The sequence below is a fragment of the Myzus persicae genome, unplaced genomic scaffold (genome assembly GCF_001856785.1).
Source record: "Myzus persicae strain clone G006 unplaced genomic scaffold, MPER_G0061.0, whole genome shotgun sequence".
NCBI lineage: Eukaryota > Metazoa > Arthropoda > Insecta > Hemiptera > Aphididae > Myzus > Myzus persicae.
In genome coordinates, this window is record NW_019100581.1 from 815,886 (window position 1) to 830,411 (window position 14,526).

The 14,526-nt window shown below is 26.8% G+C and overlaps 1 protein-coding gene and 1 pseudogene across 1 annotated transcript; both read right to left on the minus strand.

Annotated features, from left to right (window-relative positions):
* Nucleotides 1-434: 434 nt before the first annotated feature.
* LOC111034269 lies at nucleotides 435-5,590 on the minus strand (annotated as a pseudogene).
* A 2,111-nt stretch (nucleotides 5,591-7,701) lies between these two features.
* LOC111034229 (maltase A3-like) lies at nucleotides 7,702-14,412 on the minus strand. Its single transcript, XM_022315351.1, has 11 exons — nucleotides 14,284-14,412; nucleotides 13,459-13,658; nucleotides 12,175-12,354; nucleotides 11,928-12,103; nucleotides 11,551-11,676; nucleotides 10,478-10,719; nucleotides 9,738-9,936; nucleotides 9,349-9,598; nucleotides 8,232-8,427; nucleotides 7,998-8,141; nucleotides 7,702-7,910 (listed from the first exon to the last, which is right to left on the minus strand). The coding sequence occupies exons 2-11, from the start codon at nucleotides 13,640-13,642 to the stop codon at nucleotides 7,724-7,726; spliced, it is 1,884 nt and encodes a 627-aa protein (XP_022171043.1). The 5' UTR covers nucleotides 13,643-13,658; nucleotides 14,284-14,412; the 3' UTR covers nucleotides 7,702-7,723.
* Between the last annotated feature and the right edge of the window lie 114 nt (nucleotides 14,413-14,526).

Sequence of the window (14,526 nt, forward strand, 5' to 3'; positions counted from 1 at the left end):
AAATGTTATCACTTAGATTCTAATTCTAATTTTCTAAGTCTTAGAAAATCATAATAATTCAGATTTGTTTTTGACAGCAATTAGTTCAACCTACCATACAACTAATAAAAAATATCAATATAATAAGAGCAAGAGGGGGATGAGGTGACCGAGTGGTCTGACGCGTCCGCTGCGACGCAGCCGGTCGCTGTTCGATCCTCGGCTACCGGGCGGCATTTTTCTCCGGACAAGTCGCGGTGACCGGAGAACAAGTGCTGCCATCCCCCACCCCCGGGGCATGGCAGAAACCTACGGGTGCCCCATTCGAAATTCTGCCAAAAACAAACACACACGTGTTCCCCCCTACCGTCCCAAAATATACAATACAAACAAACCTACAATACAAATCCTACTACAGCTAATGGCCTCAGTTGCCGAAGCTTAAGATCAAAAAAAAAAAAAAAAAAAAATAAGAGCAAGATTAAATCAAAATATCCTTAGAAATATAGTCTGGCATTCACTAAAAATCTATTTTCATAACATACCTACTACAATATAGGTCTCATTTATTTTAAATTCGAAATTATTATTTTGGGTGTACATTTGATATCTTAGGATATCCAGTAGAGAAGAAAAATCAATTATTGTTATTATTTGATATTAAACAAAGTTCTTGTTTTTGATGTTCAAATTTTGAATGTATAATTATCCTAATAATGTTCCTGAATAAATGTCTGATACATTCAGGTTATTATGTATCTAAAATGAAAGATAAATTTATAAAATCCATTTTGTAATTATAAAAGTGCAGATTAAACTAACTAATTCAGTATTGCTTTCTGTTGTATTATCATAATTTTTAGTTGAATCAGGTTCAATAAATTTATCTGTTACTACGACTACTGACTGTGGCCGAAGTTCTATTGGATCTATAGTTGAAATGGTAGATACTTTGCTCCTTAAATCAAAAACACAAATTTATGAATGCTTTCAATACAAAAATGATAATTCGTTACACCTATTTTAAATTAAAAAATCTAATTACCCCGGACTATAACCAGAATTTTCACTTCCCAAATATATTATCCATAAACGCTCTCCATTCTATTACAGTACTTATAACTTCAGGTTGGTTTGCACTATAAATGTGATAAAATTCACTGTATTCAGATGTATTGTCCTTTCCCGGCTTCAATGGTTCATCGTGCAGTGAAACATTTTCGTATAAAAATTTAAGTGCATCAAATCGGAATCCAGAAACTCCTTTGTCCAAAATTCTAGTATGTCCTTTGAAACAATATAAAGACTATAGATCCGTAAGGAAAATAAACGTCACACAATGTTCCATAACGTAACAGTAATTTCTTATAAGATTATTTAGATTATTTAGATTATTATGATTAATTGTTTTGATTTCACAATGATACGCTAGTGTGTTTTTGGTCTTAAATCACCCTCAGAAACAGTCAATAAACATAAATTTTAAACTTTAAAAAAGGTAAATTTGTGATTTTAATAGGTTTTCTATGCATGGCAAATATTATAATAATTATTTGCAATATATTTTGCCTACTACAGCATAGAGTGTTAAATTATAATTTAAGGACGAATAATTATTAAAATATTATGTAATTAATAATGAATAGCATAATGCATTCAGAGTTTTTGACGAAGTTTGTTCAACATGCAGTAATGTACTACATATTGTTGAATAATAGAAAAAAACGGTAAAATTAATATTAATGAATTTTAAAATATTCTCAGAAGTATAGGATGACAGACATTATCCGCTTAGAATTATTTTTGGTACTCAAAGATTTTACAATGAATACAAAATTATCTAATCCGTTGTAGTGGTTTGTAAAGAATATTAGAATTATTCGAAACATTCAGTGGCATAAAACGACCTTCTGATTTTTTTATGTAGCTACTTACCAAAATTTGTCGCTTTGCATCAGGATTTCTCATGTCAAAATCTGGCTGCTCCTTACTAAATTGATGGAAATAAAATTGATTTCGTTGTTGATTCCACGTCCAGGCAGGACCCCCAAATACACTCAACTGTGTAAAAATAAATAAATAATAATCAACAAGTGTTTCGATTTATATATACATGTTTTAAGTTGTATGCATAATGTTTTCCGAAAATGCAAACACCTGCAGGCACTTAACTTAACACTTCAGCAACAATTTTCTTTTTTGTTAAGTACCTAGTAAATGTTTAAACTGTTTAAAGACATTTGGCTATATTTTTAAGAGAAATTTGAAACAACTATATTAAATTCATTCCTTGTACCAACAAGATTCGTATTCTATTCGTATTTTTAAATGAACAAATGTGTAATAAAAATATTAATAGTTTAATATTCGAATAGTATTTGATACAATAAAATGGTCGTTTAAACACTCCACTTCAGAATGAAACAAAATTTAAATAGGACTCGTTATAAAAAAATATGTATGCATAATGCATATAGTGTGTAAAGTGTCGAATATTAAGTACTTATTTGTAATCTTTTAAAATATCATGAATGCTAATAAAACAATAATTAACATTATGTTATTTACCCAGTTATTTGGTGGTATTGGTGTAACTGATGAGTAGAGTTAGGATGTTGATGACTTTTGCATTTTTTTCCTTTTATTCTGTACAATGCTATTCTAGCTAAAAATTTGTTTCATGCTCCCTTGACGCAGAATATTCTAATTTTATTTTGCATTTTTTTGCATTTTTGCATTTTCAGCTATAAATGCAATTTTTTTGTTTTTTAACGTCATTTTTCAACATTTTTCAGTCATTTTTTCATCTTTTAGGGCAAATGTTACACCCAAGTTTGGAAACAAATTTAATTTATTTAAACTCTAACTTTGGATTTGGACTATTAGTCAAAAATAATTTTAATATTATTATTGTGGGGTTTTTGTTGTGATTACATTTATCGCGTTCCGATAAGATTTACTCTTTGGGTGTTATATATTGAATTATTTAAATGCTTAATATATTTATAATTCATATTTTAAATTACTATTACACCCATTATTATACCCATATCTCTAATAAAAATTATTATTTATAAATACGTTTTTTCACTTACTTAATTAGTATTTTAGATCATTTTTAAGGTCATTTTTTGAAGTTTTTAGAGCATTTTTGCACTTTTTTTAGGGTGTTTTGGAATTTTTTTAGGGCATTTTTGTGTGTTTTTTAGGTCATCAACATCCTAACTCTACTGATGAGTTACCGATGACATCGTCATGATTTGAAGCGTTACGCCAGATGTAATAATCGGAGTATATTCCTTCTTGTTTAATTGATTTGTCAAACCAATCGCACTTGTAACTTGAATGGTTTGGTATAATGTCTGTCTATTATCAGTTTCAGATCTAAAAGAAAAATATTTAATTATTAAAATTATAAAAAATATGCATTGATATCATTGATTATTTTATGAATGAATTATGAATATATTACTTCGCTTGGTCATTTCAAAAACTAAGTCATTAAAATCACTTATTGTGCCAAACATTGGATCTATCACATAAAAGTCTTCAACATCATATCTTATATCATCCATAGGTGATTTGAAAAATGGTCCGACCCATATTGTTTCTATGCCAAGATTAACAAAGTGGTCAAGTTTCTGGGTAATACCTGAACATTTTACAAAATAAACTCAAAATTACTTCAAAGTTAAAGATTCTGCGTTGGGTGAAATATGTGTATTGAATATTTTAAATGGTTTTTTTTGTGTGTCAACTGTTTTCTAAATGATTTAGGAAGGGGCTAAAAATTAAGGAAATTTGAGTAGTTACTTTTCTAAAATATGGAAAATCGAATAAACAAATGGCGGGAAAATGCCATATTTACAATTCACCAGTTGTTGACAAATAATATATATATATATTTTATAGAACTCATAAGGTAAATAGCTGTAGAGACTTGACATTATTACCAAATATTTATATTCAAACACAATTTCCAAACTCTTTTTGCTTCATTATAATGTCATTTATAGATTTTTTTTGGATAAAGGTGAAAAAAGTGTTCAATGTTCCTCAATTTGGTTTTTTAAAATTAATTGAATTTTTATATTAAATACCTTTTAAATCACCAATTCCATCTTTATTACTATCTTTGAATGATCTTGGATATGCTTAATACATTATTGTACTTGACCACCACTCATTATTTGGCTTGGTAGCTTTGAAATATACATCACCATTTACTGTTGCACGTGTATGATATGCAGTCATCAACATACAGTATACAGATAATGTTTTCATATTGTTGTAAAACAATCTGAAACGATGATAATTATTTTAATATGGTTTATTCACTGGTTTCTACCTCGATACGAATTGCAAAAAAAAATTATATAAATTGCAAAATACATATACTGTGTAATATACTGAACATAGTGAATAGGTAATTCGTTTTTTTTTATTGATCTTAACCATAGGAAACTATTGCAATTAGAATTTTGTAGGGGGTTTACTGATGGTTGAGGAACACGTGTACGTGGGTCAAAAATTCGTTACTAACAATCGAACAATCGGGGTGGTCACCCATCCGGGAACTGTCGACGGTAGACGATGCTTAAAATGTGCCACTTAAGCCAACCGTCTATCTACAGTCTACACCACTCCCAAATAGATTACTATAGAAGTATAAATGTTACAGTAATAATTATTGTAAAAAATCATTTTTATCTATAAATAGGTTCATAATAAAATAACTAATAAATATTAAATGCCTTAAATATTAACTTATAACCTCCTCTAGATTGTTATACGAGATAATGAAATTAACTTAAATTTGTATTTAATGAGAACTCAAACATTTAAGAGCGATAATCAACTGAACTGCTTTGAATAATATCTTCCGTTTATATAAATTAAATTAAATTTAATATGTAATGATTAACCAAAAGATATAAAACAGTGAGTAATGCCTTTATGTTACTACAAAGCAAACACTTATTATTTATGTTCTATTAAAATATATATTGATAATAATAAGTATGTATTACACAATTTTAATTAAACTAATATTATTGTATCACCTATACTTGTGTACATATTTCATTGTATGTTGAAAGAATGACATTAATAGGTACTTCCTTCGAATATTTAATAGATGAAATTATGTCAACGCAGGATATAAATTGATCTACTTTCTCCTCCGTGTGGACAAATCAGGATTATTTTATGCTGGATTTTTTGTTGGATACATTCGGCCATCTAATGTATTGTTTTTACAATGTTGTTTATTCAACTATTTAAGTGTGAATGATGTAAATGATGTAAATTTAAACAAATGCTTTGATTTCAACTTCAATATCATAACTGGTAGGAAAGCAAAGTTAGTGGGGAGTATTGGTACTTCAAAATACAATATGCAAGTACTTTACTTATAATCCGGGAATACATAACATTTTTTATAAATGTTTTTACTTTCATAATATTTTAAATATTTGTGAGGTAATTATAAACATTTGACATGTACTTTTGTTCGTGTTTCATTGCATTAAATGCTGTTAAGAAAAGTCTTTTGATAAAAACGAATGAAAATGAATACATGATCCCTCATGAGTGGTTCATAATTTTATTAAAAAATACCAAAAATATACATTGCATGTCAATATTGACACAATAAATTATACTAATTGTAATATATTTATATATGGTACTATCAATACTTATCATAAAATATTAATGATAGTAGTATTTTATTATAAAACATACTTAATAATATAATCTTATACATATTAATTAAAATGGATGATGTGCTTTGTTCTATACATTAAAAACATATTGATGCATTGATTAAATATTAGATACAAAGCATAAAATATCTTAAAGTTACTAAAAAACAATTAACAAGTACTTGTTATTTATATTAATTTGAAATATATCTATAATATGATGATAACTATTACACAATTTTCATTACTATAATATAAGATTGTATTGAATACTTATTTATAAATGTATAATATATTTCGTTATGTTATGCAAAAATGACGTAAGTAGTTACTTTATTCGAATTATTTATCAGCCATCATCGCTGGATTGAACATCATTAATGTAGACTCTAGGCTTCTATAATCGTTACCCGGCTTGGATAAACCTGAATATTATATTATATTATACCTAAGCACCTAATAGATTTTAAAATGTTTTCATTCGAATACCCTTAAACTTATGAATAAGCTACGATATTATTATTAGCTCGTATATTATTCTAGAAAGTTTCTCTTTTAATACGTGTTGAAGTGTGTAGAAGAAAAACAAGTGTTTTGTATTTTAGGTTTTGAGAATAAATCTACATAAGTCTTATAACAAACATTTATTAACTACTATTTCTTATCATTATAGAAATCCACGAGGTAACTGCTTTTCATACATGTCTGGTAGGAATTTAATTTCTATAACTAGATAGGTAATCATAGAAATTTGACATGTACTTTTTTCGTTTTTCATTTCATTAAATGCTGTTTAACAAATGTCTTTTCGTAAAAATTAATAAACATGAATTCAATATTCCATATAAGTTGTGCATAAGCAAATTAAAAATAAAATAAATACATAGATACAATATTGATGCAATGAATAGTACTTGTATTATATATAAATATTATCTATAATATCATAAAATAATAATGATAGTAGAAATTTATCATACAACATACTTAATAATAAAATCGGATACATATAATTTAAAATGGATGATGTGTCTTATCATATATTATATGTATATATATTATAAACATAATGATGCATTGATTAAACGAAAGATACAAAGCATGAGTTTCTTAATGTTACTATAAAACAATTAGCAAGAACTTGTTCATTATATTAATTTAAAATATGTCTATAATGTGATAATAAGTATGACTCAATTTAAATTAATATATTATAATTGTATTGTATACTTATTTATAATATATTTCGCTATGTTACGCAAAAATGACATAATTACTTTGTTTGAATTTTTTTATCAATTATACTCGCAGGATTCAAAATTGATGAAGACTGTAGACATTTCATCGCTACCCGATGTGAAGAAACCATGGTGCATTATTTTATTAATACACAGTCATTAATATTTTTTTTTTTTGATTCAGATACCAATAAACTTCTAAATAAGTTATAATATTCGAGAAAGCTTCTCTTTCAATACACCCTACAGGAAAATATATTATTAATTTGAAAATCGAAGCATTATTTCAACGAATTCACAAATCATTGTAAAATTAATAAATTGATTGCTCCGCTCAGAATTTAAAAGTAGAAATTAAAAAATGTCTATAAAAATCATAAAAAGAGTAAAAATTAAAAAATATATTAATGACTGTGCCATATCTAGGAAATGATTTTATGAATAATATTTGGTAAACAATGTATGTCTTAGGTTCTATGCTCTTAATATTTGATAACAACCACACAACAAAAAATATTTTGTCAAAAACTTATGCTTCACATTGAAAACCTCATTCGCGTTAACCGCCTAGATCATGTTACTAGATGACGGAAAAATTCTGAGAATAAGAGGTACAAAACATATTTACTGCTTAAAAAAAGATGACCGATATGAAAAAAAGGTTAAATTAAATTCTTTTAATAACCTTGACATTATAAACAAAATCAATAGACACAAAGTTCTTTAAAAACATTATTTATTACAATTAACTTAATAACAATGTTTTACATAACAACTAATATAAAAAAATATGAGATAAATTTATAAAATCCACCTCGTAACTATAAAAATACAGACTAAACTAATTAATTTTGTACTGCTTTCTGTCGAACTACTGCCAGCATTATTTCTTGGTAAATCAGGTTCAATAAATTTATCTGTTACTACGACTACTGACTGTGGCCGCAGTTGTATTGGATTCCCAGTTGATATTGTGGATACTTTACTCCTAAGATCAAAAACACAAATATATGAATGCATTCAATACAAAACTGATAATCCACTACACCTATTTTAAATTAAAAGATCTAATTACCCTGGGCTGTAACCAGAATTTTCACTTCCCAAATATACAAATAATTCGTCCTTGATATTATCGATTACATTGGACAAGATGACCGTTTCAGTTTCACTGCCAAAGTTAGTTACGACTATGTATGATTCGTGTTCTAATAGCGATCTGAAAAAAATCATTAGATGATTAGTAATAACCGAAAATAACACATTACTCTACTTTTCTAAGTAGCTATATTGTTCATTTTTTGGTTACCTCTTTAAAATATAAATCGATTTCGTAATATTATACGTCCGTAGATCGCCGTTTTTCAACGTATCGGTTTTTCGAAGTTGAGACATTTTTTTATAAAAATTATAGCTACTAGTTGGTATTTTTTTCTGGGATTCGACGTTCATTTTGTAATAATTTGGATTTACTGGTAACCATGACTTTTTCTCTTCAGTGAAACCTTGAAAAGAAATTGGATAATTTTTACATTTATGACTATAAATATTAATTTTTCATTTTCAATTGTAGTTTTAGGACATATTATATAAAATTATTTAAAAGTAATTTGAATGATTATTTATATTACATTTATAAAACAACTTGTTTTAAAATCAATTATGTAACTGCATATTCAGTGGCAGTAGGTTAAGTTAAAGCAAATTAAATGTAATTAACATTAAACCGAAACCCACAATTCTCCTCTTCATTGTTTTTACTATTCATTTTACACCATCAAACTAATTAATACATCATATTATTATAGGCTGATAATAACTTGTGTTTTTTGTAAATGTATAATTAATTTATAAAAATACATATTATAAAAGTGTTCGTAATAACTATATTCTAGCTAAACCTATTAAATAACCATCATATTGATCTGTAAACTAATTTTTAATTATATTCATTGTATGTATAAATTATTTAGAATCTTCAATATACCACCAAGATAAAGGATTATCTTGGTGGTAAATTTGGCAAAACAACATATAATTGTATTAATTATCTATCTTTGAATTAATTTATCAATTATACGTATTGTAATTAATTAACCTTGTATTTATTTTATCGATTTTTCTTTTTGACCAATGTATATATTTTTATTACGAGTGGCAATACTTAAATGCCTACATATTTGTATCATTTTGAATCTAATGCATTTTATATAATGCATTTTAAGTATTCAGTTAATGTTTGATCGCCGGTAACTTTTACCCTAATGACTAAAAATATGAAAAAATATTTTTTCAATTTATGTTTCAGGACATATTATATTAAATAATTTCAACACTTATGTTTGTATTTACTATGTAATTGTGGTGTAAAAATTAATTAAATTATTATTTTTATAATATATAAGATGGCTCATAGTATATTATACCTGCGTTAATCGAATCATCCCATTGCATAGGACACCTTTGGTAATCTCTAGGTCTCGATATTTTCGGACCACCCGCAAGATTGTCGTCTGTTATTTGTTCCGGGCGCAAATACATGTTGTCTTGCATGCCAATTTCACTACCGTAATATGTGACATCAATACCGGGAAGTGCTAATTTCAACGCAGTAAACATTGTTGCCGCTTCGGCACCAAATTTCGATGACGTCCTTAAATTGTCGTGGTTTTCAATCTAAATGAAGATACAATTATTGATAAAATGTGTCATAAAAATTTCGATTTATATAGCAATATAACAAAGAGTTATTTGAGAATGAGATCATAGGTTCTGAATAGTGCATAACATTTGTATATAAATCAAAAATACGTACCACCCAGTTGGGTACAGCGTTTTCTGGTAAATTAGCCAACCAATTTTTTATTATGGTATCTATATTTTCAACTATATGATCATCTTTTGGGAATCTCACTAGTGCTAAGTTAAACGGTACTTGAGCTCCAGGGTTCGTGAAGTTGCCGTAATATTGCATTAATAAATCTACGCTTGAATACGATTCTGATGTCATCAAACTGTCCAACATAAAAATATGAATTTATGATTTTTATTAATGAAACTTCTTAATTAACTTGTTATTAATTATAATTTATACTAATAACACAACATCAGGAATAAGATAAAAATTATTTAAATTATAAGGTTTGTGTAGCGTGTAGGCTGGCCACAGTCAAATGTGAGTGAGGTCAATTTCAGTTATTTTGTTGTAAGTTAAAAATATTATTCATATTTCCTTGAGTTAAAATAAAAAAAAAATAAAAAAAATAAAAAAAATCAAGTTAGGGTAGTGTAACCACTGGGTGACTCCTCCCATCACGTTTTCATGTAAATATTTTGTTTCTAATATCACATATTCTTATTGTCCCCAAAGGAACAGATTGTATATACCTAATAATAAGAACCACTTCTCGTACACAATGATTATTGAAGTTAAATTTAATACATCTGTAATAGTGATGTTCCAGACACATAATGTACAGCAGACACCACTTACTCGTTTTTTTTTATTTAATCATACAATTTTATAAAATGTCAGTATAAGTGAATAACATTTACCCGGAAATCGATGTATTCTTGCTGTTTGTATAATTAATCATAAACGCTCTCCATTCCAAGACAGTATCAATAATTTCAGGTTGATCTTGGGTATATATATGATCAAATTCCACGTATTCGGAGGCGTTGCTCATTCCCGGCAAAAATGGTTCATCGAGAAATGAGGCATTTTCGTATAAATATTTGAGAGCATCAAATCGGAATCCATTAACGCCTTTATCCATCCAAAATCTCATTACGTCCTTTAAAATAATATCAAGACCATAAGTGAAGGAGCAGAAGGACATTGAAATACGATGTAACATAAATTTCTTACAACTTTTTTAGATTCCGAATGAATCAAAATCAATTATTATTTTAAGTTTATTTTACAATGATGTGCGTGTTTTGGTCTGTTATCGCCATTGGGAACAGTGAAAAAACTTAATATTTCAACTTTGGTTTCGTCTACCAATTCTAATCTAGTTAGAACTTAAAAAGTATACATTTACCCAAATATTTTTTAATAATTTTTATTTTGTTGTGATAAAAGAGTAAAATGAAATATTTGTACTTTGAATTTTGTTCAAACATTTGAAAGGATTTTCTATACATGATAGATATTATAATTTTTGAAATACTTTGGGTCTTTAAAGATTGTAAACAATTTAATATTTATGAAAAAACTACCGGATTTTAATATTATTGTGTTGTAATTCAAAAACTATTTGCTGAAGAGACCTTTTTTGCACTAAATTTTTTTTCAATGAAATCATGTGCAATTTTTATCATAGTACGATTTACTTTGGGTTTTTTAAGGCAAAATTATTCTATTGGCATTATACTATGGTACACTGCAGTATTCACAGTAGTAATAAGTGTAAGTTTTAACAAATTATATAAATGATGTACCTAATAGTTAATTATAACATTTATATAAAGTTTTTGACAGTCATTTGTTCAAAATACCACATCGTAAAACTAAGAATAGAAAAAAAATTGCTACTAAGTGAATTAATGAACTATAAAATGATCGTCATCCCTTAGAATGGTTTTGCATAAAATGCTTTCCCAGGTATTATATGACAACTTACTAAAATTTGTTGCTTGACATCCGGATTTCTCATGTCAAAGTCTGGTTGTTCCTTACTAAACTGATGGTAATAAAATTGTTTTCGTTCTTCAATCCATGTCCATGCAGGACCAACAAATAAACTCAACTGTAATAAAATAAAAACATTTTAATTTACAAATATTTTGATCACCAATTATTTATAAACAATAGCTCAATATTCAAACTATATTTTGTGTAATAAAATAAATGTTGTACATTCCACTTTAGAAGTGACAGAGAAAGCATTTGATTAAAGTTAATACATAATATACATTATGCATAAGGTACTGAATATTTTATAGATATAACCTTTTAAAATATTGTAAATAAAAGATTTAACCTCAGTACTTTATTTACCCAATTATTTGGTGGTATTGGTGTAATTGATGAATTACTGATGACATCTTGTTGATTTAAAGCGTCACGCCAAACGTAATAATCTTTGTACTTTCCTTCTCGTTTGATTGATTTTTGAAACCACTCGCACTTGTGACTTGAATGGTTTGGTATAAGGTCAATTATCAGTTTAAGATCTAAATTAAAATGTAAATTATTAAAAACATACAAATCTATACAATTATTAGTATTTCTAACAAAGTATTACTTCTCTTATTCATTTCAAAAACTAATTCTTCCAAATCACTCATCGTACCAAACATAGGATCAATCATATAAAAGTCTTCGACATCATATCCCATATCATCCATAGGTGATTTGAAAAATGGACCGACCCATATTGTTTCTATGCCAAGATCAACGAAATGGTCAAGTTTCTGGGTAATACCTGAAAATGTTACATAGTGAACTCAAAATTACTTCAAGGTTAAAGTATGTCAGGGAGAAGTATTTATATTGAATATTTTACAATGGTGTTTTTTTGTGAGTTGGCGAACACTCAACACTTTTAAATGAAAAATGTTTTCTCTAATATTCAATATTAACGATGGATCCTACTTGCTGGTAAAGGTAGCATTTAGTTAGGGGCCCAAAAACAGAAATTCACAGTACTTTTCTAATTAAACTGAAAAACTTACAAACAACTAAATAGTGATTATATATTTCACTCCATCGGTTTTTGACAAAATACATTCTATTCGAAAAGTAAATAATCGTAGAGATTTGAAATTATAACGATATAATTATATTTAGATATAACACAATTTCCAAAATGTTTTAGCTATAGTTGAGTAATATATGTAGACATTAAAAATTGGCTTTTTTGTGTTCGATTCATGTTCATAGAAATTATGGTTCTAAATCATAAAACTGGAAAATGTATAGAAGGTTATTCATATATTGTACTTTCATCAATTTAAATATATAAAAACATCTTTCTAAATTTATAATTACAATTATTTTTTTACTATGAACATATTCATAACACTACTGAATACTATATAATTGCCTACACAATTTATTTTAATTAAAAACAGTGATTTTTTAAAATCTTAATAATAGTCATATAAGTTAAGGTTATTTGACATAAGAAAATCTTTTGTGATACATGATGAAAGTTGCCTTTTTCACTCGAAATCAGCTTTCTTGCATAAAATTTCTTATCAACGAATTCAAATTTGACACATCTAATATGATGACCGATTCAAAGTGGAGTACCTTCACTTAGATGAAAAGCAAGTAACCCAGTTTTTTTACCCCAATTTGTTTTCTAAATTAAATGATATTTGATATTTCTATAGAAATATATGCTAATAGTTAGTCTTTTAAAAGGATTTCGGCCAGAATTGATTTTTTGTATTTAATTATTGATCATATATTTAATATTACGGTGAACTAATCAATGCTAATTCACATTCTTCCAAAAATAAATACAGCTGAAACAAATACCCCGTTTGTTTTTTAAATTAAATTAAATGTTGACAGTAAATACCTCTTAAATCACCGATTCCGTCTTTATTGCTGTCTTTGAACGATCTTGGATATGCTTGATAGATTATTGTACTTGACCACCATTCATTATTTGGCTTGGTAGCTTTGAAATATACATTACCATTTACTGGTGCACATGTATAATATGCAATCATCAAAAGACAGCTTACAGAAAATGTGTTCATATTGTTGTGAAATAACCTGAAACGAAAATAATACAATTTTTGAATATGCAATTAATGTGGATTATCCAATTATTCCTATACCATAATATTATTACTATTATTAAAAAAATTACTCTATAGCAATATTAATAATTATTCTGCCGAAATTTGTATCAAATATGCTAGCCTTAGCTGTATAATAATTAAAAACTTTATAAATAGTTTTAAAATGTTTTACTTTATGTATCTCATTAAAATATTTTTGATCAGCCATTATAACAACTTATGACAAATATTTTATTGAAGTTTTATGATTTCTGACCCAGCAAAAATAGAAAAAACATACAAATTTTAAAAATTGAATATATCTATAAATAGCTCAAAATGATCAAAATATAATAGGGAAAACGTAATGATGTGTAGACGACGCTAGAACAAACTTTTAGAGATAATTTATTATTAAGGGTTTTTTTTTAATTACTCCAAAAAAACAAAATCGGTTTTGAATTTAAAATTGAACAATAGTAGATAAATATCTACAGATCTACTAACAAAAGTCACAGTATTAAATATTTTGAAAAAATTATGTTGTCTATAAATAGGTAAATACTAAGTTACTTACTAAATTTTATGAATATTTTATACCAAAAATGTTAACTTACCAACTTTTCTTGACTGTTCAAAGAGATATTTGTCTAAATGATTTAACTATAATAAAATAGTTATTTAATTAAATTTGTATTATGTAAGCACTCAAACGTTTGTAGCCTTGTTCAATAAATTAACAACTGAACTGATGTGATGAATATCCTCTGTTTATATAAATAAAATAATATGGATATACCTATTGATTGTACAAACGATAACAATACTTGAGATAATTTATTGTTACTATACAACAAACA

Coding starts and splice junctions, on each gene's coding strand:
- LOC111034229 (XM_022315351.1), bottom strand. CDS start 13,642: ATGAACACATTTTCTGTAAGCTGTCTTTTGATGATTGCATATTATACA. Junction 10,720..11,550: donor ATGTCAAGCAACAAATTTTA/GTAAGTTGTCAT, acceptor ATTATTTTAAAG/GACGTAATGAGATTTTGGAT. Junction 9,937..10,477: donor AAGAATACATCGATTTCCGG/GTAAATGTTATT, acceptor TATGTTGGACAG/TTTGATGACATCAGAATCGT.